Here is a 26,717-nt window from a genome sequence, read left to right as displayed (position 1 = left end):
ACTGATTCCTTGCGAAAGCAGTGGAAGTTCAGAATTCTCCTATGCAAAGAAGTCAGGTTAATGCCATGCACCACTGGGGAGGACTCGTGAGCTTCCTGTGCATGCAGCACTGCTGCCCAGCACACCCGTAGGCACAGCATCTTGGGTCATTAGGGCAGCAATATTCAGCCCAACAAATCTGCCTTAATAGGCCCTGTTAGAACATGATCAATTTGCCATAGCGAGCAGATGCCCATGATTACTTAAATGGAATTCTTCCACTTCTAAGTGTTGTTTCTGCCTTAGCCCTGGAGCACCAGGATACTTCAGGGCCTCATGACCCACTGGGAGAGCCTCAGTGCGAGAAGGAAAAGGCTGAAGAACTAATAAATATTACATAGAAAACTGTTACACCTCTCCATTAAGCACGGTCACAGCAGTGCCTGTGTGCATGCAGTTACTGCTGTACTTACAGGCACCTCAGGGATTCCCCACTGATGCTGTGCCCTTCAATCCCCTCCCTGCATTCTGCACATTAAGGGGATTTCTTCCCTAATGTGTGTTACTGTGGGAGAGTGGACCTTCTCCAAGTCTGTACTGCTCTGCTCAATGGTCTACAAGAGTCTGAGTTATGGAGCTCCCCACATACATCTCTCTCTCCTGCAGACAGAGTGGGGCAAAATAGCAAGCGCTCCTGCCTCCAGATAGAAGGGAACTAAAGCTGAAGCCTGGAATCGCTCTTTGCAGGTGTCTTCCCAGGACTCAGCTCCCTCTTCTCCAGGAGTAATGTGCCAGCAAACTCAGAGCCACCCCACAAGAAATGACAGCTGAGATGAGCTGCTCTGCAGGCAAGCAAAAGCTGAAGCATAGTGCGAGGCAGCAAACACAGTGCCTTGCAGCACAGCTTCACCACCACCTTAATCCTCTTTCCCTTCTTAAATGCTAAATTAATCAATTACATTCCCAGCCCAGTCAGAAATGCAGCTTTCATCTTATACAAGGCAAACATAATTAGGATTGTCATTCGGATCCCACTCGAGCAGCATACAGATGAGAGCAACCCCAGCACATGGGTGTGTGCAGTGCAGTCCTCCCTGGCAGCAGCTGGGATTGCAGCCCCACTGCCAGGCAGGGCTTCCTGCTCTGAGCCACAGGAGCCCAAGAAACAGACACAGCAGAGATTTATCATTAGAGATGGGTGGGGAAACGGATGGAGAAAGATAGCTTGCTGTCTCTTCCATGTTTTTTAGCTACAGAGCAGCAAAGAAAAGCAGCGAGTGACAGATTCAGAACAAATATTTCTGCACACAACGCAGTCTGATGTCGGAACATGCTGCTGTAAGGTGCTGTGCTTGCTTTGGTTCAAAAAAGGTTTAGGAAAGCAAAAAGGGCAAAAGGTAATTAAAAGCAGAGATTCCCATCTCCTGGTCAGCAGCCAGAACAATAGTCAGGGAAACAGCAACCTGCATCCCTCCTGTTACCTTCTCTCCAGGCACTGCCAACAGCCCCTCCTAATACAGGGTCTTCATGCAGAGAGGCCGTGGGCTGACCCAGAGCCATCACTCTTCTGCTCTTGGCATGGACCTGAGCTCTGCTTACCTGTCCCAAAGGCCCTGGTGCAGAACATCTCCATTACAGGACATCAGCACAATGACAAGCAGATGTGCCTGAGGCACAGAACGTGAGCAAATAGAGAGAGGATCTCTGCTTGCTCTGTACTTTTCCCATTCTAATCTTAAGAGACACTTCTTGGGAGAACTCTAACAGCCACACTGCCCAGCTCAGCTGCAGTCAGCAGTGCCATATGTACCTGTGTTTGATTTGGAGCCAGGCAATGCCCTGATGAGAGGTGCAAGTATCCCTAGTGGGACAGAATGCAGGAAGAAACCAAGCCCAGTACTGTTGTATTTCTCATTAGCTCTATTTTTTCACACACTGATTCCACTTTTAAACCACACAGACAGGAGGAGACACACAAAGCCACTCTGCAATGAGCTGATACCTTGGCTACAAACCTGCTGCTCCTCCTCCCAGCATGGAGCTCAGGCAGCTCATTCTGCTGCTGCACAGCCCCATAGCCATCAGCCTGCCAGGGGTTGTCTTCTCCTATCCATCACCATCAGCCATAACACTGCACTTTACAGTGATTTTCTCCTGACCCAGCCCCTCTTGGACCTCTCCAACCAGACCCTGCAGCCCTTACTCAGCAGCTCTCCCTCCAAATGGGATCAGCCCAAGTCAGCCTCAGCAGTACCTCAGCATCTGCTGATGCCAGTTTCTCTCCTGCAGGTGCTAGGGTAGGGAGGGGATGAGCAGAGATAGCCAGTTTTTCTCTGATCAAACATTAAGCAAAAGTATGATAAAGGCCCTTGTGTTTCACCTGCTGTGCTTGGGGATGTGCATAAACACAGGGCAAAGCTGATGCATTGGCCACACTGCTTTGAGGGCAGCCCCTTCCCATCTCTCTGCTCAAACCAGTAGAGCATGAAGGAGGTGGCATCATTTGAGGCTCTGAGAAGGAAAGGCAAACTTTGCTCTGTACTGCAAAAGGCCACAGCCATTCGCATCCCCCAGAATGAGGGCCCAGCACCTGCAGGAATGGATATTCCTACAGAGGTGATACTGTCTCAACCCCAGGCTGCTCCTACAGTCACAGGCCACCAACACCATGCTCCGTGTGCTGCAGGCATCCAACAGCAGTCCTAAGCAAAGAGGAAGCTCACAGCTCCAGCAATGGGAAGTCAGGCTGAGCTGCTGGTTATACTGGGAGCGTGACTCGGCTGCCTGCAAAGTCTCAGCTCTGGGATCCGACCTTTGCTTTCTCAACGCCCCGTTGGATCGCAGCGGTTCAGTCTGGGGACCTCCTAAAGTTTGTCGCGTGCTGCTGGGGGATGGAAGCGACGAGCAAAACCTGCCCACAGCGGCGGGGGAAGGGGACAGAATTATGTTAACGTCCGCCGGCGGGCAAAAGGCGCCTCCTCTGCTCCAGCAGCAGAGCGGCAGAAAACGGCTGCCCGCAGCCCAAAGGTGCGTTCGGAAGCACCGCTCGTCTCTCGCAGCGTTCCAGGTGTTGGCCCGGGGTCAAAGCTCCCCCGAGCGCCTGGACGCAGGGAGGGATGAGGAGAGGGATCCGCTCCTCTCTTTGTCCTCCGCAGCGAGCATCCCCTCGGCAGAACACACCCTGAGAAGGGAGGAGCGGCCTCCGAGAGGAGGTGGGGGCCGGCAGAGCGCGATACCCCCGAACGCGGCAGCCGGGGCGGGGGGGGGGGGGGGGGGGGGGGGGGGGGGGCCCAAGGGGGGGGGAGCCATTCGGGCGGGGCAGCGCCGACCCCCGCCCGCCCCTCGCGGCGCCTTCCCCGGTTCGGAGCTCGGAGCCCTCCCGGCCCGGAGCGGCGCGGCCATGGGCTCCCGGTTGAGCCGGCAGAGCAGCCTGGAGGATGAGAGCTCCGGGGCCGAGGAACCCTCCGGCCGTGCCGACTTCCACCTCTCTTCGTTGTTGCTAAATCCGCAGAAGCTGCCCGGGGTGCTGCGGAAAGCCTCGCCCGCTCCCTACGTGCGGAGGGTGGGGTGGCTGCGGGAGATTCAGGCCACCATCCGAGAACACAAGCGGGAGCACGCCGTGCACATCCTCAGGCTGCTCAGGAAGGTAAAAGCCGCGGGCGGGGCGGGCCGCCTCCGGGCAACAAAGGGGCCGGGGCGGTGCGGGGCCGGCTCTTTGTGCCGCCGTTCGGGCTGGGGACACCGCCCGTAGTTCGTTGCCACCTCCCCTTCCCCGCCCGGGGACTGAGGCTGTTAGGAGGGGAGCCGGCGGGCAGGTAAAGCGGTGCCCGAGCCGTCCCAACCCGCAACCCTCCGCGTCAGCCCCCGGTGCGTTCAGGAGCGCTGCTCCCCAGGGAAAAGCCACCTCCCGCAGCCCGGCTGGAGGGGAAAGGGATCGGCGTTTCGAGGGAGCAGGGCTCTGTCTGCCGCTATGCAGGCATAGAAGAGCCCCCACCGCACAGACAGCCCACTGCCAAAGGGATGCAGAGCACCATTGCTGGAACAGAGCATCTCCATCGCTCCTTCACTTTCCAGGCAAACTCACCTCCCCGAACTGCAGGCGGCTCTGAAATAAACAGCACAGGGGACAAATGCTCCTTCTGATTTGGCACAAAACACCACCGGTTCTCAGCTTATCGTGTCCCTTCATTAGATAATGACTCACTTCATGCTGGGAATGTACCCAGTTGCTTCTATAGCAGCCAGCAGCCTTTGGGTGTGAGCTTTGGAGCAGGGCTGGGCTCTCAGGGATGCTGTACAGCTGCAGTAATGTCCACTCTGAGTCCCAGGCTCTGCAGCACACCTCAGCGTGACCAATGCTCCCAGCTACTGGTGAGCTGCACTTTTTCAAATAGGAAATTATGGGACCTAAAATTCCCTCTCTGCTTTTCATGCCCACTGACTCAGAGTTCACGTGAGGAGCGTTCTAAGCCCTGCAAACAGCCCTCTTGCCATGCATGCATATAGATAACCCTCAGCAAAAATCCTGTATATGGCAGACAAGGGCTGAGTAAGATCTCAAAGGCAGTTTAGGAGAAGAGTTATTCCAAGAAGTCAGTGGTTGCCTCTTTTTCTTCACAGCTGTGGCAGTCTAACACGAACCGACTTCTATAGGGTTTGCCAGAGGCCAGAACCTCAAAATGTCATTTTCTATAGTACTCAGCACCTCTCCTTCAGGCTGAAGCACTAAAATCTCTCCCAGACCTTGCGGTCTTCGCAAGCCCCATCTGCGAGCAGTGGGGTTTGGATGCTGAGTCACAGAGCCATGGAGGGTCATTGCTGAGCCCTCTTTCCCACACAGCCTGCCAGTGTCTTTCAGGCTCAGCCCTGCACCCAGAATTACCATATGCTGAGCACTCCTCTTCTGCCCCCTGCCCTCTCACTTCCCCTTGTTCCATCTCTGTCTGTCCATCTTAAAACAGTGACCCTCTGTTCATCTGCTGACAACACCACAGCGGGACACACATCCTGTGGTCCCAACACAGCCTTCCTCCACAAAATGAGATGGGAACCCATCCAGCACCTCCACAACGCCTCCGGTTCTTTGTGTGCTCAAAGGCTGCTAATGTGCATGGCGCCTTCCAACGGCTGAACACAGCTGTCAGCCATGCTGGGGGCAGATAATCACAACCAATTCTCACGTGTCCAATGCTTCAAAGCACCGCGATCAACGTCTTTCATTATTCACAACATTACATCACTCTCAGCTAAGCTCAGCTCTTAGCTTGGTCCCCAGCATCTCTCTCCTCACACAGACTGCTTACCTGAGCAGTAATGCTCTTGCAAGTTGCTGGTTAACACATCCCAAGCAAGGGTCTGTTTGTTACCTGTAACGAGAGAGAGAGAGAGACCTCCTTCACTCCAGTGGGCAGTGAGGACATTTAACACCATACCTAATCACCGAGCCTCAGACTGGCAGCGTTGGCACTCCCTTCCCTAGAGATGGCAGAGCAACACCGGAGCCAGAACTGCAACCCCTGTGAATGAGGGGATGCACTGAGGCACACCAGGGCTCCTGGGATTGCCTCCTGCCATTGCCAGACCTCATCCAGCCCCACAGATCCACCCTGCACGCTGTCGCTGTATCCACCAGCACTTCTCAGCTCGTGGCCTGCAGGCCCCAAGAGGTGGTGGATTGCTCCCAGGACATCAGGAAGCTGTAATTAAATAAAGGGAGAAGCTGTAAGCAGATCTACTCAACAGGGATGCGAGATTCTGGCAGCATGCTGAGAACAACTGCAAACAGCAGGAGTACACTCATGCACACTTGCTTTGCAAAGCAGCACTCTGATGGCTGCATTGCACCTGTCCACATCAGCCTGAGAAATACTCACCTGCCAGAGAAAGATCTGTTTCTGCTGGTGAGTGGGCATCGCTCTGCTGGAGGCATCAGACTAACAGCAGTAAAAAGTACAACTAGATTTTCCTGTGCTGAGACATCAGCAACCAAGTGCCCAATAAGAGCACTGTGCCAGCGGAACGGCCCGGATCCATAACATGCTGTCTGCTCACCACAGTGCCCGGGTGGGCAGTACAGCATTTTCCAAAGAACAGAGAAGGACAGGAAAAAGAAAAGGAGGCAGTAAGGGAAGAATACAACTAAGAACTAGAAAATGCCCTGTGCTTAGAATTTATAGATTATCAACACAAAGTGAATGTTTCTATCCATATTACTGATAAAACCCTTGAAGGCAGTCTTATAATGGGAATGCAGATTCAACTTAACAGCATAGCTCCAACTGGGGGAGTGTAATTACCAGTCTGACATCCACTGCTGCAGGCTCAGCCATGCCATCCTCTTGGCAGCTTCCCTCATCTATCCGTGCTACGCTGTGTAGGAGGCTCCATTTCCCCAAAGCCTTACGGTTAAGGGAGATGTTGGCACGATGCCTTGGCCCACATCCAGCTGCTTCTGTCCTTCAGGATTCACCCACTGCTCGGGCTCCTCGGTTGCTTGTGCTGTGCATGCGGTGGTGGGGCTGTAAAGCATTTGATTTATTCTTGCTTTCTCCATCACATCTGTAGCCAGGATCTTTGTCTCCATTCTGCTATCCGCTCAATTTGATCTGGGCATACACAGAGCAGGGAGAGTGGATACAGCAACAGCTTTGCTTGCTGCTTGGGGTTAAGATTCAGCACCTCTGCCAGTGATGGCTCTGTCCCTGCTGGTTCTGCACGCACACACTCCCAGCTTTCTCTCCTAGAGTTCTCAGTGCATCTTTCCCTGAGTGGTGCCTGAAGCACACTTTCAGTGGAGCAGTGTGAACATATGGGGCACTCATTTGCTTATTCATTTCTTCTGGCAGCAGCATGCAGAATGGGCAGAGGACTCGTTTCCTCCCTCAGCTGAGCCCTCCTCAACAACTGAATCCAACTCAGCATCATCCCAGTTACATCCCAGTCTTCTTGTTCTACTTTTTTGTTGCTGGGGTATTTTTCTGTCCTCAGAGTATTGCCAAGTGAGTATCCATGATCCTCCTTCCCAAGATGCTCAGCTGTATGTCTGGTTGTTTTTTTTTTTGTAGGACCTGGGACTGGAAGGAACATTCCTCAATGAAGTCCTCTACAAAAATGCAACCTTCCTCAACTTGGTGGATCCCATCTCCCATGACCTGCTGATGAGCCTTGCTAGGGACCTGCAGTGTCCCAAAAAGGTGAATCCTCCCCTTTAGCTCAGTGGACACTTCACAACGTGGCATGATGCAGAATGAGCTCGGATGAGGAGGTGGATCAAGCTGGGTGGTTCTCCAGAACCAGCCAGCATGCATCCTTGGAGTGGTAGAGCATGCAGTGATGTGCACATATCTGTAGAAATCAGTTGAAAGAACTTTGGAACATAATTGCAGTTGAGGGAGAGAGAGGTTATAGGCACAAAAGTCAGGGAATTACTCATCTTGTCAACAAAAGACTTGGTTGTGAGGACATGTGCCAGATAAAAATATATGATGGGGAAGGCAGTGTTGCCATATACAATGGCACACCCCCATCCCCACAAGCTAGCCGTTGGAAAGAGGTGTTTATGGAGCTACAGAGTCCCCCGCACTTCTGCCCAAGCTGGTGACTCTGGGAGGAGGACAAGAACCCCTCTCTAAGGCTTTATCACATGAGACCATCCTAACCCAGCACTACATCCCACAGCAACACCAGCTGTTACCCTTTACCACCACAAGCACCATCCGTTCACTCATCAGGCTCAGCAAGTGTCGTGTTTGCTTTATAGAGAGGGCAACAGAGTGAACTTATGCAAAGATAGCTATTAAGCACACGCAGCTCAGAGCAGGCAATGGTGCCCTGGGGAGTATGCTGAAAGCCTGGTGCAAATTAGCAGCATTCTAATCCTCATCACAGCTGTAAAATAGCCTGAAAAATCTTTTCAAGAGTAATTATTATCCAAATACAAGCATCTGAAACTACCACCTAACCAAATCTTGCCCATCTCACTGAGCAGTGAAGTGACACTGGGAGATATTGCCCTGCCAGCAGACAACACATTGATTTTTGTGCACCTGTATACATCCCTCTTCTCTACTTCCATGTCTTATATGCACATATGCTTAGATGAAATGCCATGTCTACCATTGTGTAGATAAGATTTTCCCCACAGGAGATTATTTAGGGGGTTGGAAAGCCCCAGCACCCCACATCCCCTCCCTCTGACCCAAGCTGAGCACCCAGCAGCTGTAACAACCTTACATGCCAAAGGTTGAGCGTGATGTAATTCCAGCAGAGAATTACATCAGCGAGAACACGGAGGGAACAGGAGGGTAATTCTCAACTGTGAGCCAGCAAACACTCACAGGGCACTGTTCCAGCATCTGTCATGAAGCCTGGCATGCACCTGCTGTTGTAGGTGGCACCAGCACCCACTTTGCCAGTGCAGCAGCAGTCTGGAACAGGGCACTTAATGCCAATCCCTTGGGCTCCCCAAGTGAACTGGGATGGGTCAAGAGATGCTCTCCTGAGTACAGGCTGGGATTTCTCTTCATTTGGCACAGAAAAGTAGCCACGTGCTGGCAGTGCATCCTGGGGATACTCAGCTGACTCAGGGACTGAAGAATCACTGTGCAGCTGTTGGCCCACACTATAGCACTTTAACTGCTTGCAATAAAGAATAAGTTAGCGTATGTTCTGACAGCTTTACTATGTGTTTACCTATCAAATCTCTAAATGCACATGTTGCACTATGGCTGGAAGGCTGAGGAATAGGAATGCAGGTGTCTGTATGCCAGATGAGGCAGAAATCCCAACCTTCAGCAGCTGCCATTTGTCATTCTGCTTCACCAGGAGAAGAGAGATGCTTTCAAAGTCACAGAGATGGAGAATGTGTGCAAAAAGAAACTCAGCTCAGGAGAGCTGCAGCCACCTCGGTGCTGATGAGTTAGTTGTTGCAAGGGCTGGAGGGAACTGCTGTTGTTGGGAAGCTCCCAAACTCAGACCTCCAGGAGAAAAGCAGACTGCAAGGAAGCAAGGTGCAGTGCAGGGACCTGGCTGGTTCCTTGTTCCAGATTTCCTAGCTGAGCACAGGAAGGAATAAGAGTCCAGGTTTGCAGCCCCACTCCCCTGTCAAGGCAGGAAAATGCTGGGCTGGGATTCTTCCTGGCAGTGTGGGGTACTTACATGTTCCTGGCACCCCAGAAGTGCGTGCAGTGTTGCAGAGACATTTCCAACCTTTTATCCATTCCTTTTTCATCCTCTTTTCCATCTTTCCTTGCGTACAGTCCCATACTCCACTATCACCCAGTCCCTTTCCCACCTCCCACCCTTTTCCTCCTCTTCTGCAGCAGCACACAGAGCCTAAACTATCCCTTTGCTTGCAGGAATACGACCCCTGGAAGTCCTCAGATAGGATCTGCAGGCAGCTAATCTACCACCTGACCCCACACTCCAAATGGCACCGGCATGGCATGCCCCGCAGGAAGTCCCAAATGTGGTAAGTTCCTCAGGCTCTCTCAAGTGCATCGAAATCAGTCCTGCTGCCACAGTGCTAAGGAAGAAGAGAGAGCAGTACTTGAAAGGTATGCAGCCCCACAAGCACTCTAAGTTGGCAGCCCTGCAGACACACAGCCGAGACACAGCTGCAGAGCATTGCATAAGGCAGAATAATTTGAATTAAATATGTAACAGCAGCACTTTCTTGCTAAAAAACAGGAGAGGAACTGGTTTGTTTGTGGCAAAAGGCACCTGCAGAATTGGCATCTTTGGCTGCTGCTGGTAGCAGAAAAGCAAGGAATTACTGTTTCACTTGGAGATATCAGGGCTGTAGTCTGTCCAGCCAGGCTGTTTTTAACTGATCTGTGCTCTCTGCTTCCTGCCATCTGCTATAGAGCATTTCACTCTGACCTCTGTCTGAACTCCTGCCCCTGCCTTGTACCTTTCTACCTTCAAGGTCCTGTAAGAAGTACATGTATAACAGCAAGACTTCTGAAGGCATTTCTAATCTCCGGTGGAAATCTGGGATTGTTCAGAGGAATCAATGTGTGGAAAACATATTCCCTTGTCTTTGTGATCCTCTGGGCTTGGGCTTTCTTGGGTCTGATACAGAACCCAATTCATCTCTTTTTCCACTTTCTGGCAACGTGCCAAATGGGTCCAGGGGATAATTAGCAAGTTCAGCCACACAGACAACAGGGAACTTCTGGCAGGTTTTAATTACACTCGGGCTGCTACAGAGATGTGGTCTGGGAGATGGAAAGGACCCACCGTACTCGAGCAGGACCACACATCAGGTGTTCCCCTGTGACCAAGCAACAAACCTGTAGGGCAGGAACTGACTCTAAGTCACATCCTAATCTCTGTCAGTGGAACCCAACCCTCTCGAGTAAGTACAAACCTGAGCTACCCATGAATTGATGAAGTAGAAAGAATGAGATAAATGTCTTCAAGCACTCCTGTTTCAATACACAGTGATCCCAGGATAACTGGAACTGCAAACTCTGCTAAGGACCAGTCACACTTCCATCATGCAGAAGCAGTCTCATTTTAGTCACACATTGAGCCCAACCAGATCCCTCAGAGACTGTTAGCAAAACATCCTATGAGAGCTTTCAGACAAGAACATCTCTCTGGATATTCTTAACCACAGACCCGCTCCCACACTAAAGCCATAGGTCCTACCTGCTTCTGATGCCTTTAACCTGAGGCTGTGATCACAGCAAAGGTGCAGTGAATCTCATAGGGAGAGGACACAACAGGTGCCACAGGTTGCCATCAGAGCAGCTTTTACCAGCTGAACACCCCAGGCCAGAGTTCACGGAGAAACATGGAAGAAGAAATCTTACAGCAGCAGATTGAATGCAACAGCAGCTGAAGTAGGGAAGAAAGATCCAGTCCAGACTGTCTCTGGTTTCCCTGATTGTCATAGACGATGCTGGAAGACAGATCCCCTCCTGCATCCAAGCTAGTTGGTTCTTGACAGGTTAGAAGTCTCAGCTGTTCATGCACCCAAAGAGACTATTTCAGCTGCTCAGGTGATAATCAGGTTTGCTACACTGAAAACAAAGGTCTCCATTCTCCTTTCCTGACATATTTGTCTTGAGTCTGTAGCTCCCAGCTGACATCCTGTATCTCACCTGATGGTGCTGCTTGGGCAGGCTGCCTGAGCAAACACCAAGGCTGAGCTCTTGAGGAATTTACTGAGGGTTTTCAAGTAAGAAGCCTACAAGCAGGAGGATAACTTTCCCTCAGCAGGGACCAGCATGACCTTACTACACAGTTGTCAGCCTCTTGCATCCTAAAGGGACTTCAGTTAAAGCACGGTTATATAGTTTAGCTCATTAAGGATGACTAATCACATTCCAGGGTGCCCTACAACTCCAGCTTCTCTTCCATAAACTGATGTTTACAATGTAAAGAGAAACAGGTTAAGGCTTCTCAGTGTGGACATGGGGTTACTTAGACTACCAAGAACCCTTTCTGCAACATTTTGACAGATGCAGTTTTTTGAGACACAGCTGTTTTTGTCAGATCTCAAAGCTGCTGTGGCTCAGCACTGCAGGACTGTATGTTCTCCTCCAGAAGAGAGCTGGACCTGAAGTATATATTACTTTTCAAGGGCAAAGCCAGAGCAGACTGCAGTTCAGAGTGGAAAGGGTATCAGCTTAATGCAGCCTTTGTCTGAAGGGGAGCACTGTAGCCTAGTACCACCATTAAGGAGCTATAGATGATGACTGAACTGTGTTGGCATAGCTGGGTTGGGGAACCTTGCACATCTTCTACTAGCACTGCACTCAGAGCTGGCTGCTCAATGCCTCCCTTCAGTGCAATGGATGGAACCTGAACCCATAAAACATGCAGGCAGAAAACTGAGCAATCTTTACAAGCAGGATGTTCCTGGTGCAGAAAAAATAGCCTCAGTTTCCCACCCAGTAACCTGTTCTGGAAGAATCAAGGCATCTGTGCATATGGAGTTAGTAACTCTCAGTTGCATACATCCAGGTTTCCTTTTTCACAGGTCACACTTATGGGTTTAGTTCATTTGCCAGAGTGAATTGCATTTTGTAATATCTTAGCTAATCTAAAGCCGGGTGGGGAACTGAGTGTTCCTTCTGGGCTCATTGCTCCATTTCTCATTTATTGATGTGCACTGCCCAGACACTGCAGCATTAGATGCACTTTAAAAATGCAGTGAAAGCATTTGTGTCTAGAAGACTGCAGGGAAGCATCTCTAAAGGGCTTCAGGTCTTTTTATTTCTTCTTGAAAACATCAGTCAGGGCCATAGATGACAGCTCTGGCAGATTAGATCTTAGCCTTCACATGGCATGAGATGAATATTAAGTAGAGCTCCCATTTCTCATTTATACAGCAGAGGAAATGTTCACCATCATTCTGCTTTTGAGTTAGGAAGCCAAGTTAGAGAATACCAGTCAGTTAACTAAAGCCACGTGGTAAGAATCAGATGCAAGAACAAGAACAGCTGGGACTGGGTTTGTTTAGCTTAGTGCTCTTGAGGCTTCTCTCATCTCACCAGAAGCAGCTGAAGCCAGACTTTCAAAGCAGCACCCTGTGCCACAAGGAAGCAAAAGCAAGCAGATTATGCTAAGTAGGCAATTAAAAAGCCCGGAGCTCATCCCTTAAGTCGCTGGCAGAGGAGCCATCCAGACATGCCTGTCATTAGGCTCTGTGCAAGGAGGAACAGCAAAGAAATACTCAACTCGTGGTTAATAAGCCACCTCTGGCAGTGCCTGTTAATGAAGGAGGGGATGCACAGCGGTGGGAGCACCAGGAAAACTTTGAATATAAAGTTTTGGAGGCAAATTAAAGAAAAATAAGAGACATAGAGGGAGAAAGCTGGTAACTCCCCAGCGATACAGGCAGGGACTATTAGGCATCCTTCATTACTGAAATCTTATTTGGCTCTTACCACTTCCTCCCAGCTTCTGCTTCCCTGAGCATGAAGACAGGGCAAAAGCACTCAATGTCCAGGATGCTAAACAAGCTCCTTCAAGACCTACAACACAACAGGATGCCAAACACCACTGGATCTGCTGCAAGTCTCACCAGAGCAACAAGCAGGAGCTGTCACAGACACCAAAGAGCTTAACTGAAGAGGAAGAATTTGAAGGACACTGATCTCTTAGGAATGGCAGGCACTGCTCCTCACTGCATGCTGCACACAGGCTCCAGGCAGGCTGTGGGGTCAGACTGCACATCACCTTCTTGCTCACATTGCATTCTCACTTGAAGCTGAGCCTCCAGCATCACATTTCCTCTCTAAATTTACTGCAGAGAATACAAACATCTTCTGCTTCCCTGCATCCAGGGTCTAGATCCTTGCTGGATGCAAACCCTGGCAATTATAGATGTGCCACACAGCACCAGCTGCAGCAGCACAAGGCTAATCCAGCCTCCAGCACTTCACAGCCCTCCGCCTACAAGTCCCATGGGCATCCAGAACCATGTCACTAAATAGCTGTTTTGTCTCACACAAAGAAAAAAGCATCTTCATTTGAAGCTATCTTTAAACCTATTTTACTTGCAGAAATTAGAGGATATTAGATGATCCCCTCCCCTAGAAATAAGCCTGGCATTTTATCAGCTGCTGCACAAACATCTTCTTGCTCCTCTCACGGTCCACAGAGGGGTGGCCCAGGTCCCATAAAGAGCAGACATAAGGCTGTTTGAAACCTTTAGGTCTGAATGCAAGTTATTTCACACTGTTACAGCTTTCTACCATGAGAAATCATTAAATACATTAGACACAGCCTCAGCCTCGCACAGTGAATTCCCTCCAGAAGCACAAGGATGCATAGAAAAAGCCAGAAAAAAAGTGCTGCAAAACCCAGAGAGCAGGAATTTGTGGGCTGTAGAACAGATAGGGCAGCCCATGAGGTCATTTCCTCCTCATGCTCCTTCATGGGATCTTCATGCACCCACAAAGTGTCAATGAATGCACTGATGCATAGTTATTCATTTGTGTTACCACATATTTATAGAAATTATTAGGAGCTGAAGTTTCTGAAATAGCACAAACTGTATACACAAAGCAGAGCATTAAGGGCAGCATCATATCCTCTCCACAACAGCAGAAGGGCCTGAAAACACTGAAGTTTACAGAGGCATTCTCACCTGCCATGGCAGCTCCTGTGGTGCTCTAGCCTTCTCCAAGGAAACTGCACATCCCTGTGTGCCCATTGCTCCCAGGGACTGGCTGTGTTGCAGCCGTGCAGGACACTACAGGCAGGCAGATAGGAAGAGTGGGCACCTTCATACTGGTGGCTATTTCTTACCCCAACCCTAACAAAGCACTTCTACACCCACTGAGCATATGAGTAAGGGCACTAGTGGAGATCCTAGTAGAGGTCCAATATCCTTAAAGCTATCTGCATCTGTAAGGACTGCAAGGCTAATAACATTTATATTAAGGCAGTAAGCTCCCACATTACACCAACACACGCTTCTACTCAATCCCACAACACAGCCTCGTCATCCCCCATAGCTTCCACTTCTCACAGCACTCCCACAGACCTACAATCCACCTCAGAACTCCACGTCCCACTCATTTTGAGACCCTGTAGCACAGCCTACCCACCTACCTACCCTGCAGCCTACCTCCTCCTTGCTCTGTTCCCCTGGCAAACAACAAGGACCACAGGTGAAAGCAGATCTCTCTAGATTGCTCTCAGCACCCTGCTGCCCTGCCTACCTCCTCACAGCTGCAGCAGATCCCCAATGATTTGCTGACCACCGAGATCTAAACCAGCAGCTACAGGTGGGAGATGCTGGGGAAGGCTCTTAAAGGGACGTGGTAAATTCACTCCTGGAGTGCTGTTTGCTCACAGATTGTTTTTTTCTGATAAAATATCCATTTCACAGCCTTTTAACACTGCTCTACTGCAGCATAATTTGTTTGCAACAGACCACAGCATTCACCTGGAGAGGTGGTGAAAAAACAGCTCAGACACATTGCAAACCAGTGCATATGGAAGCTTTGCTTGCCATGGGTATTTCTGCTGTCCATGTGTGAACATCTGTATGTACACATCCAGACAAACCCTCTAGTTTGAAGAATTAGTGAAAGAATTCAGAGTCATATGGTTTGCCAGTTCTTAAGGAGTTTAGGTGCAGAGAAGACACAGGAAAGCCCCAGGACACCACCTGCCCAGAGGCATGGTGCAAACATCATGCCTGTTAACTAACCAAGCTCCACTTTCTGTTTGCAGAATATTCTTAATGAGCCCTCCCCTGCTCTGTGCGTGTCATTCCTCTCTCTCCCTTTCCACCCCCAGCCTGAAGAACAGCCTGCAGAAGAAGGTGAGCCAGGGCTCCATGGATCTGTCTGGGATCCCTCTGACCATGCGGGACGTGCACCGCATGGCGTACTACCTTCAGAACAACGGGGACCACCTCACCTCCGTGGACCTGAGCTTCACCGAGCTGAACGACGACATGGTGCGCCTGCTGCTGCCCTTCCTCTGGGCGCTGCCCAAGCTCACCCACCTTTCCCTCAACGGCAACCGACTGACGCGAGCAACCATGAAGGAGCTGACTGACACCATGAAGGACATGAACAAGTTCCCTTGCCTGGCTTGGGTAGACCTCGGCAACAACGTGGATGTCTCATCCATGCCGCAGCCTTTGCTCGTGGGCCTGCGCAAGCGTCTCAGCCAGCAGACCACGCTGCCAACCATTTATGAGGCTCTCGACTGTGACCCAGAGATCCCCAGTGGGCAGGAGGGCGGCCGGCCGGAGGGCGAGGAAGCAGGGAGCACCCCACGGCTTGCTGTCCCTCAGCAGGGCTGTGAGAGGTGACTGGACAACGAGCCGGCTCTGGCACACTTGAAGCCGCCCCGAGGAGCAGTTCTGAGTCCAAACGCCAAGCAGAGGGCCAGCTTGACCGGCTTCCTTCAGCACTTCTCTCTCACCTTCCCTGACATCTCCCTCCAGTTTGCTGTGAGACAAAGCCTGTTGTTCCCCAAAATGTGCTCTGCTCCCTCCCCTCGCTGCCGAACCCATCGCCCACATTACGGAGAGGAACTTACAGCAAAGCTGGTCCCCAGGCTGGGCTTTACTGGAAGACCTGTCGGAGTCAACCATTTCTTCCAGCAGCCATTGGGTTGAGGGAAAGTGATGGGGGAAACTTAAAACAGAAACAGGCTTGCAGTTTACTTCCTTTCCTTCTTTTCCTAGGCACCTTGGAAAGCTTGGGACCTGCAGTCTTGAGTGTGAAAGGAGGTACCCCAAGAGCCTAGCTGTTGTGGAGCTTCGTTGAAAGGCTCAGAGGCCAGAGCTGGAGCCCGGCAGTGTCTCCCTCTTGTGTCTGGCTCTTTTTGTTTTGCTCTTTTTTTTCCCCCCCCATTGTGTGTTTTGTATTAATGTCTGAACAAAGGGACTTGGTCAGAGACCATCGGATTGCATAGGCTGGGGCAGACACATGGCTTGGAACTGCAGCATCAGGATATTTGTTGTGTGACTGGGGTGAGAGGGAGGGGAAGGAGGTATGTGTTGGTGGGAGCATGGGGGATGGGATGAGATGAGATGGGGTGGGAAGGCCAAGGGTTGAAAAGGGAGGGGAAATAGTCTTGTGGTTTAAAAGGACTGGTTCAAAAACTGTGGTTTTGTACCCAACTTACAAGTTTCAAGTGAAATTAAGGAGCATCAGACAGCTAAGTGCTTTACTGACACTAGAGGAGCAAGCAGTGAATGTGCCAGAGATGGGCACTTCCTAAGCTAAAGTGCAAAGCTTTGGCTCCTTATTGCATATTGCACACCTCATAATACTGACATGATGTGAGCAGCTGCATTGTCATTTCCAATGCTGTCCAAAACCAAACCAGTGATGCAAGATTTCTAGTGTTTTCCACATTGCTCACGTTCTGTGTAAACTCAATAAATGGTTCTCTTGGACATGAGTGTAAAGCACCATTGGGTCTGAGTATCTGTGTCGTTGCCAAGCTGAGCCAACAGCCCAGTCACTGCTACCTGACTTCTGAAAGAATCTCTCTGGGAGTCTCAACATAAAAGAAACTCTCATATACTGAGCCACACAAATCAGCGTGAAACAGACGATTCTCTCATGCTTCTTGCTGACCTCTCGAGGTGTTGCAAGAGCAAATTGGTGATGCTGAGTTATTTATCCCCTTTGGATGAAGAGTGAGGGCACTGGATGGTATCAGTATCTCTGATCAGCTGCCAAGAGTCTCATCATAGACTCATAAAGGTTGGAAAAGACTTCTAAGACCATCTAGTCCAGCCATCAGTACATCCCCACCGTGCCCACTAAAACACATCTCTCAGTACCAAAAGTTACCCAAGGAAGAAAGATAGTTTTACAGACACTGGGACATTACAACCTGGTATTGCAGGAGTTAGCTGGTCTTAATTGCCCATCACAGTGGAAATGGGAGAGAAAAGGCCCTAAGATAGTGAGGACATGGTGCTTGGAATGACGGTGGGAAACAGGTAGTGCTAACGTAGCCAGGCTGTTGTGCAACCCAAGGAAGTAAGGGAGCTTATGTTCCCCTAAAGAGTTCTCATCCCTTTTGTGAGATTTGTGGAGTAATTTCTATGGCAAAGGCTACATTTGGGGGCATGAGATTGTCTTGCAGAAGGCAAAACAGAGTTTCTCAAGCAGCCGCTCCCATTACTGGGAAAGGCTCTGCCACTTTCAGAGGTCACTGCCTGCCTGTCTTGTTAAAACTCAGTTTCTCCCTCTCCTTGTGCTACCTCTTTCCTCCTCCGTTGTGGAAAAGATCATATTTAGTTTTTCTTCTTTTCCTTCCAAAATATCCTTCAGCAAAAATGAAAAGCATTTCAAACGGCAGCAGGATCTGCTTAAACCCTTGCAGTCTGAGCAGAGCAGCAGTCTGTGCCAAGAAGAAAACTTGGGCACGAAGCATTCAACTGAAAGCTCAGTGCTGCCTGGTGAGTCAGAGGTGTATCTAGAAAGAGGAAGCAGGGTGCTGAGCATTCCATCTCAAAGCACTGCCTGTAAGGCTCTGTATTGAGGCATCTTCACAGCTTTTCTATCACAGAAGAACCCCTCAGAAACAAGGCAGGACCCCCAGCGTGCAGCCCACCACTGACAGCTCTTCCTGCAGAATCCCTGGCTCAGCCCCAACCACTTCCAGCCCTGCTGTAAGTAGCCTTTTGGGTCCCAGCCATGCTGATCAGCAGGATGGAGAAGAGACGTTCCGCCCTTTGCAAGGGAATTCTGTGCTACTGGCAGCTACAGGAGCAAGAGATAAAGCATGGCTTGAAACAGACTGGTTAAACCAAGCAGCTGTGGGACTGGTTCTTATTCCTCCATATGCACTTGGTTGCTTTGCCATAGAAACTTCCCCACGGAGAACTGGCTGTGAATAAATACATGCAAATGCAAATTTTGAGGTCTTGGCTTAGGAAGCCAGCAGTGCCTCTTGGATCAGCTTTAATAGCTGTGGACAAATGCTCACAGCACATCCAGCTGTTCCCTGTCAGCTCCCAATGGCACTGACAGGTGGAGGACTCCAAGGAGCACAGCAACACCCCAGTGCACTGCGACAGGGAGATAAAAACCAGAGAGGAGAATGCAACACAAATGAGCCTCTCCTTGCACAGAATGTGAAAGCTCAGGGCTCTCAAAGGGGATTAAATGGATGAGCTGCTGGTACAAGCCTCCTCATTGCTACTTACCAAGAGGGACCAGTTTGTTGTGCTGCTAAATTAGAAGATGCCTGTCTTGCAGTGAACTAGATAGCACAGCAGGAGAGACAGACCCCTGCCATACTGAATACTCTCAGCACCGTACTTGCTGCTGCTGGGCTGCAATTTCAGCTGTGCAAAGCAGTACACACCTCATTGCCTATCTCATGCACCAGGCCAACCTCCATCATTTCACAGGTTAGCAGACTCCCTTCCTCTTCACGCAAAATGCAAACAGGAGTTTCCTACCTGGCCCAGCAGCCTCCTGCATCCTCAGGGCCAAGGGAGATGGCCACCTGCAGTAAGCAGTCAGCTGGGACCCTGCACAGGGTCAAGCAGGCAGCCCACAAAGCCCAGCCACAGTTTTGCTCAAACGTGGGGACACTGAGCAGCACCACAGGTAAATAAGGCCACGGGTGCCAGATGGCAGAAGAAGAAAGGATAGACCAAAACTTTTCAGTGTCTTAACCAGAAGTATACTTTCTTCCTCCTTCCCTAGCTGGTCAACATCTTCCTCACTCCCTTATCCTTTATTTTATACAGCACTGACTTCCAAACACAGAGTAATTACCTTAGCATGGTCTTGGTAGTGAGATGCTCAGCAGAGGGGTCACCACGAGCCTCCTGCCCCCCTGTGGCTCCATCCAATAACTGTAATTTTTTCGTTGAGTAAAGGATGCAAACACAGCTGGAAGCATGGGCTTGTCTGACCTATTTTTATTTCAAACACTTCAGAATCTGTCAAGGGCTTTCCTTCCCTCACGAACTAAGCTCTTTTTTTCAGTCTATAATACATTTCTCATGATGAGTGCTCAGACAGTAATGGAGTTTGCACTCTTTGGGAAGACTGACAGGCTCCTTACTGGACAGCTGCTGACAGTGTTACCAAAGTTCACATTGTTTCCTCTTATGAAAGCAAGCAAGCAAGCATTCAGCATTTGCCTTTGAGAGACAGATCATTCTGCCTACCACCAGACACTTCCAGCACTTAGGATTATTCCTCCCAGTCCATTTTTGAGGCAATATGCCCCAGGTTGGTTACCACGATGGGAAGCACGTGGAAAGCTATCTAACAACTACACAGGCTTCATTCAATAAGCATAACTCCTGTCAAACATAACGAGTCTCAGTAAGCATGAATGTGGCCACATAAAAAAACAGAAGAAAGCATTTCCCTGTACCAGCAGCAGCCCATGGGTCTCCATGTCAGACAGCTGAGTGGAGCTTTGTTCTTGCTCCCATGAAGTCTTTTGGTTTGTGGAGCCAAATTTGGTGTGCATGCCTTTATTTGAACTCCCTTGCAGATGATAAGCTCTGTATTTATTCTGCAGACCCCCAGGTTCACCCAGTAGAGATAACCCTAGGATTAGCACGGCCCAGCCCAGGAACCCTCTCTGGAACTAGCAGACAGGGCTAGAGCGGAAAGTACGTGCTGGTATCAGAACCAACTGCACGTTTTACCAACTTTTTGGGGCAGATGGTTTTGTTTTTTAAAAGCTACAGTTGAAAGGCAATGAGATGGAGGATACCAAGGAATGATTCTGACATGCCACCAGACCTTCGGAGGCTGAGTCTCCTGCAGCAAGCTACTCTCCTCTGGGTCTCAACCCTGATCACATCCATCCCTCATCGCTGATACAGAGTATTTGGGGGAGGATTTTCTGTACCTCTCCAAAGCAGGCTCTTATCTGCTGTTCCTGCTATCCCTTACCAAGCAGAAACGAACCCAGGCCTTGTGCACACAGTCTCTCTCTAAGCACACTACTCCACTGCAGAGAAAATAGAGTAGGTGTTTTGCCACTCGTTTCAGCATCAGCATAGGGGTAGGGCTGGCTGTCTCTGAAAAAGAGGCAGTGGAAACATTGAAAGCAAAGCAAGAAGTGAAGGGTGCCAGAGTCCTCCCTGTACACAGCCCTAGCCAGAGGCTTCAGCACATCCTGCGACACAAATCTCAGCCTAGGTTTAGGATTTGACTTCATGTATTGGCAGTCAAATATGAAAAACTCTAATGAGCTCCCTAGAGCTTCACCCACTTACTCTGTGTCAAATGTGGCTTATTAACTAGAAAAAGTTTGTAGCAAAAAGGCAAAACAAAGAGAGCTCATCCTAATGAATACCCAGAGAAAAGGAGAAAGCAGCATTTCCTCTATGTGCATTCCCCAAACCACAGAGCAGCAGCCAAGCTGTCCTCAAAAGCAAAAGGTGAGGGCTGCAGCCAAGATGATGCACTCCTCCCTGGCTCTGGAGGGGCCTCTGAGGGGCAGCTTTTTACAGTGCTCTTCAAAGAGGTTTGATATTGGCTGATAACTGAGCTCAGTGAAGGAAAAAAAAACAAAAAAGCCTGCTGTAGAGCTATTTTAGAGATATGTGAGATGCAGAAAGGAAATTATTCAATTGTGAAGTAGCAAACAGCAACGCCTTGTTTAGTTACAGAAGAATCAGAGTCTCCACAGTTCATTTCTATCCGTCAGGTGGATGAAGTCAGAGGAAAAAAACCTAAACCAAAAACCTATTCATCTTGCCATCTACTTCAGATTTTAGAGGGCTGTAAAAACATCAGTGAGTAACTTCAAACGCCACCACATGTGTTTATGCATTGTCACATTCTCAGCTGCACAGTGTGTCTCCTGAGGGCCAGCAGTGCTGCCAGCCCCCCCCTTCCCCCCCTAGACCTCCTCAAAAAACCCAAATACACAACCCTGATGTCTCCTACTAGAAACAACAACTCTTTTCCTTGATTATTACAGATGTTAATTGCACTCAACACATTCAAAATAGGTAAACAGAGTCAGTGCACGTTTCTGTTGCTGAGGTTTGTTCTCTTCTGCCAGGTGGAGCAGAAGAAAGAGGCTTCTCCCCCTCCCCCCAGAACAGAACCAAGTCTCTTGAAAGGAGGGCTATGAATAAGAACAATCCTCTAATCATCATCTTTGCTTGTACCTGGACAAAGTGAACTGCAAGGTGCTCTCAGCACAGTATCCAAGTATCAGTGATTTATCTACCTTGCAAGATCAGAAGTATGGTTGTCTTGACAAGCTACTTACATATAAACCTTCAGAATACAGTCAGAGCAACCTGAATATCCTGGGAAGTGTCAAATCCAAAAAGCACTGTGAAGCAGCTTACAGTTCAATAGAAGACTGATGCAAGAGTGATCAGACATCACTTCTGCATCAGAGTTCTGGAGATGCACCTTGTAAGGATAATCCAGCAGTCACAGCATTCACTGGGCCTCTGCAGATTTTGTCCCTGAGATCCAGAAACACTGAACCTCTCCACGGTTCAATCTCCATCTCTCCTTGTCAAATGCAAGGTGACAATAAAAGACTGCCCTGTAGCAGCTTTGCTTAAAAAAAAAAACAACAAACCATAACAACAACATGAAAGCCTGCTGTGGTCAGGCACTCCACAGCATGGAGCCATGAAGAAGCTAAAGGGCCACTTTCACAAACCACACCATCTCTCCACAGATTCAGGCATTCCCTTTGCCTCCCCTTGCAGCTCAGCACTGTTAATATTCCCTCCAACTGGTCTGTTACACTCTCCATCAACATTTTAGGCTCTATAGGATAAATTGCGAGCAGTTTTGCCTCACAACAAGCAGTGGTTTGCTCTGGAGTGGACATAGTAACATCTCTCCACTGAACTAGAAACAGAGCAAGCCCCCTACCAGAAAACAGATTTTCAGTCTCCAGGCAAAAAAAACACCAACCAACCAACCAAAAAAAACCCAAAAACCCAACACAACACAGTGCTTTTTTTCTGCCATTCTTTTCATTCCTCCCAGCATAAGTACACATCTTCTGGATACAGTTTCTTTGCCAGGGCTACAACACTCTCCCCTGAATTAATGATGCTGGAAGACCTCCACTTTTCATAGGCTCCTATTTGACAGTCTCTGCTGAGCAGCAGGGGACTGCACAATGCTTGCTTATGCAATGACTAGCCCTGTGCCAGGAATAATAGCCTAATAGGAACAACCAATTCACACACAAAACCAAAATACTTTTCCTGTTAAAAGTCTAAATTAGGGGGAGTAAAAACCCCAAACTTCCTGGCTGTAAAGTACACCAGTCTCTACACAGAGTTAAATAATTCTATGCTCTAGTCTTTGAAGAACAGCTAGAATGAGTGGAGGAAGGCAGCATTTCCCTATTCATTTACCTCCTAGGTATTCTGGACACTGTAAGAAAACCTTATTATAGGACCAGGCAAAAGCAGGATGCCTGAAGCAGTTAAAATGCAACTTGATCTGGCTATATACTTGCAGACAAGTGCAGCTTTGGCAGCTCAGGCACCAGCATGCTGTAATCATATGGCAGCTCTTCTGTCCACAGCCGTGATCAGCCCATGAGCAGATTAAGAGATGGGGAAAATATCACCTCACTTGCAAAGCAATCTACAGCACAATCCGTTTCAAGGCAATTGAAGGCAAGCAGCTCAAGGTTTTCAGTGCAGTGGATTTATATTTCCTCCCAAAGAAATACTGAGAGCAGAATGGCCCCATCAACTTAGCTTTATCTAATCTATTGAAAGAGGAAGGACCAGCCCTCTCTGTGTGAAATCAGTTTAGATGCAAAAATGCACAAATCCAGATTTTGTTTTTTTTTGCTTTTGTAAGCAGAGAAGCATCAAAGAACACAGGAAGAACCCTTTGTCCATTTTAGTCCAGAGTTGAGAAATGAGCAACCAAATTCCTGATCCTCGTATGCAGAACTCCATCGTTTGCTGAATTACCAAATCATTGCTCCACTGGGATGAGAACCTTCCAATCTTTTTCATATTACAATGCCAAAAAAAATTGAACACCTTTACTTTAATGAAAGCTCACTATGAAGCTTTAAGTAGCAATGAGATAAAGACAGTCCAGATATGCTGGCTACCAGCACCAGAAATCCATATCTTCCACTCCATTCAGCCCTTCTAGAAGAGGTTTTCTGGAGGTCACTGGACATCTAGGGGTCACATCCCTTTACTACATCCCTTTACTGCACCCTTTCACTGACAGAGGAAGAGATTGAGAGGCTGCTGCTTCTCCCACACTTTTGAGAGTCAGTATTAAACAAGTTTTGTTACACTAGAGAATGGGGCTTTTACAATGTGGCGTGTAATCAGACTGAAAGAAGAGAAACTACAGCTTGCCACTTACCTCATCTATGGAGCATCCCTTCCCAGTCTCTCATTTATAACACAATACCTTTCAGACATATTTTGCAGTTGCCTTGGAAAATGAATGGAAGACAAGTACAGCTTTGGGGCCAAATGGAATTTAGACACACGTGGAGAGCAGAAGGGCACGTGTGAGGGATGAAAGCATCTGGTGAGAGAGGAAAAGTCCCATAGTTCTGTATAAAGCTATTTCTTCAAATGATGATCTTCTCCAATCATTTAACTCTTTGCTGCTGTTATCAGCATCCTCTGCTTTTGTACAGAAGTACAACCTCAATTTTCACTTGCGAATAACAGGTGGGAATATTTGGGAATAACTACCAGAGCAGCAGTGCAGCTTCTCTGTCCTACGTGAGTACTTCAAAGGCATCTACACTGATTAAATCAAAGGGATAAATTCACGTCGAGGCCTCAGCCCTGTAACAGTCTCTATCTATCCCCAGCATCCACCACCCCAGAGAAACATATTACTTGATATGCTGAAGAAGAGGATTCTGTACCACTGCAATGCACGTGCCTAGTTAGCCAAGTATGAGGGAAACACACAGCACCAAAATAACCAAACCAATAACTAAACCAAAATACCCTGGGTGATTATGAAGCCAGCACTCGGGGAAGCACTGAAGAGAAAGGAAAATAAGCTCAGTATTTTCATGCTAGAGTTTTGAAGAGCATTGTGCTGATGGAGTTTACACCAGAAGTCATGTTTGTTGTATTTCTTCCTTCCAGAGGGTTCTGGTTTCCCATATTTCATTACCAACAGAGCCATCTAGTGGATGAGGTATCATTTGTTAGTATGAAATATGGATTTATCACAGTATAAGAAAACACACAGGATCTTAGAGCAGCCTGTAACAATCCAGCGCATCTGTTAATGTAGTAGTCAAATTTTGAGCAGTGACATCAATAAGATGTTACCTCTCTTGGCCTTTGTTCCTACCAATACAAGACTTCAAACATTTTAATACTAATTCCCAATATTTTTCTTACTGAAGAATGTGAGTGTTTCATCCCAGACTCAGCCTCAACCTGATTTCATAACACAAAGATTTTGGTTTACACAAAATCCAATATCTTCTTCAACACTGATGTGGATTAGAGCTGTTAAATGTTTATAGTAATGATTGAAAGTTAATGCAACAGTAGTGGGAGGGAAAAGAACAGTCTTGTGCGTTCACTGGACAGCCACATACATAAAGGGTGATAAATACTGAAGGAGTATAAGGCTCTTCAGGCAGATACACTACAGAGCTTGTTCTGTCAGTTAACCTGCACAGGGTTCTTATTTCTTTCTGAAATCCTTGGCTGCCCTCCTGACCTCAGTGCTGCTGAAGGTCAGACCAAACACTTCAGGGAAGGGAGGGAATCTCAATGGAGAAAACAGAAGCTTGACATTGCACAGAAAGGAAGAAAAGGAGTTTCTGAAACGAATAAGAAATGTAAGTCAATCATCGTTAGTTGGAACAATCCACAACAAACATGCTATTGCTGGGCAATTCTCTTTTACTTAAATATTAATGTTGTACTCTCTAGAGCTCCCCAGGATTTCACAAGCTTTTCCATTCCAGCAAAACAGCACCATTTCTTCCTGACCTTTGCTAATACCTAACCTCTAGAAAAGGTTACATGCTATTTAATAGACAGAAGGAAAAAGCCAGTGGGACAGATCTGTTTCCCAAAGCATTGAACCTCTTCTGAAAAACACTTTTAGTCAAGTTTCCCATCTGTGACTTGCTTCCTTTTCCATGTATCAAGAAATCTTTTTGGAGGCTTTTAATAAAAAGAAGGTAAACCTATGAAAGCTGAGGAGTACTGGATAACTCTTACAAATAATAATAATCATGATGCTGCAAAGCCATCCTCACTATTAGCTCCTCCAATGAGTACAGGGAGACCCTCTAGAAGTCAGCCCCAAAAGGGTCCCAGCAAGGTAACTTCTGTTTGTTTAAACTGCAAGTACACTTCTTGCCTTTCCTGTTACTGAACAAAGTAACAGCAACCTCCTTAGGCACCCATGGTACACATCAGCCACAGCCAGAATAACAAAAGTAACCCTATTTCAACAGAGGTCGCCATCCTTCAGCACAACCCATCCTATACTAGGTTATACTCGTGGCAATTTATTCTGACACTAATCAGTCTCAGATTTTTATTAGGTATTGGCTTTGGGAAGAGAAGGCTGCCAAAGGAGCATCCAATAAAATCTTGTAGCAGATACTTGCCTCAAGTTACACAGAAAATTTCATGCTGTGCCATCCCTATTTTACCTGCTGACAGAAAAGTAACCCCAGTGGAGAAAATCTCAGACTAGGTTAGCAACACAAATCTGATGTATTAAAAGGGATAAAAACCAATTAACACAGCAAGAAGGAGGCATGTAGGTATAATCCTATCTGCTAGCGAAACAGATGTTGCCAGGTTGTGATACCAGAGGCAAGTGAAGGTAGTGGTTGTCATCAGAACAATCAGAATCACCCAGTCTTACCTAATAACCCATTTCCAGAGATCTCAGGCGTTTGTTAGTAGGACTACCACAAGCAGGCAGTTACATTTTTACTATGAAGCTCCTGGCACAGCAATAAGATGGAATTCTTTTGTGCTAAAAAACATCAGCCTAGTAAAAAACAAATTCAACATGGGCTTCAGCTTTGACTTTCAGATGATCCTTCCCAGAACAGTCTTGCAGAACTGAGTAGCATTTACGTAGGCATGGGAAGGGAATCCTGTGAAAATAACAGATGTCCTCTCTCCCACGTAAGAGCTGGAACTAAGCTGACTGAGTTCCACAAACTCTTTCAACTAGTTATTAGAAAGGCTGCACTCTGCAGATAGAGCACTGCACTCTACCTGCCAGTGCTTTACAGAGGGAAGAGCAATCAGCTGGTGTAAGCCAGGGATCTCCTCTGAGTGA

The 26,717-nt window shown here is 48.3% G+C and overlaps 1 protein-coding gene across 1 annotated transcript; it reads left to right on the top strand.

The window, feature by feature from the left end:
• Positions 1–3,379: 3,379 nt before the first annotated feature.
• Positions 3,380–16,427, top strand: LRRC75B (leucine rich repeat containing 75B). Its single transcript, XM_042829172.1, has 4 exons — positions 3,380–3,625; positions 7,044–7,172; positions 9,336–9,448; positions 15,244–16,427. Exons 1-4 carry the CDS (start codon positions 3,380–3,382, stop codon positions 15,764–15,766), a joined length of 1,011 nt encoding a protein of 336 aa, XP_042685106.1. The 3' UTR covers positions 15,767–16,427.
• Positions 16,428–26,717: the final 10,290 nt, after the last annotated feature.

Source organism: Centrocercus urophasianus, unplaced genomic scaffold (genome assembly GCF_019232065.1).
Source record: "Centrocercus urophasianus isolate 14NV4802_14NV808 unplaced genomic scaffold, USGS_Curo_1.0 seq_30, whole genome shotgun sequence".
Taxonomy (NCBI): domain Eukaryota; kingdom Metazoa; phylum Chordata; class Aves; order Galliformes; family Phasianidae; genus Centrocercus; species Centrocercus urophasianus.
The sequence above is the reverse complement of the archived record's forward strand: the minus strand, read 5'-3'. Positions and strand labels throughout refer to the sequence as shown.

Bases quoted from the DNA above. Each gene is read 5' to 3' on its own strand.
- LRRC75B (XM_042829172.1), top strand. From the start codon at position 3,380: ATGGGCTCCCGGTTGAGCCGGCAGAGCAGCCTGGAGGATGAGAGCTCC. The intron at 3,626-7,043 runs GTAAAAGCCGCG...TTTTTTTTGTAG, and splicing joins TCCTCAGGCTGCTCAGGAAG to GACCTGGGACTGGAAGGAAC. The intron at 7,173-9,335 runs GTGAATCCTCCC...CTTTGCTTGCAG, and splicing joins ACCTGCAGTGTCCCAAAAAG to GAATACGACCCCTGGAAGTC.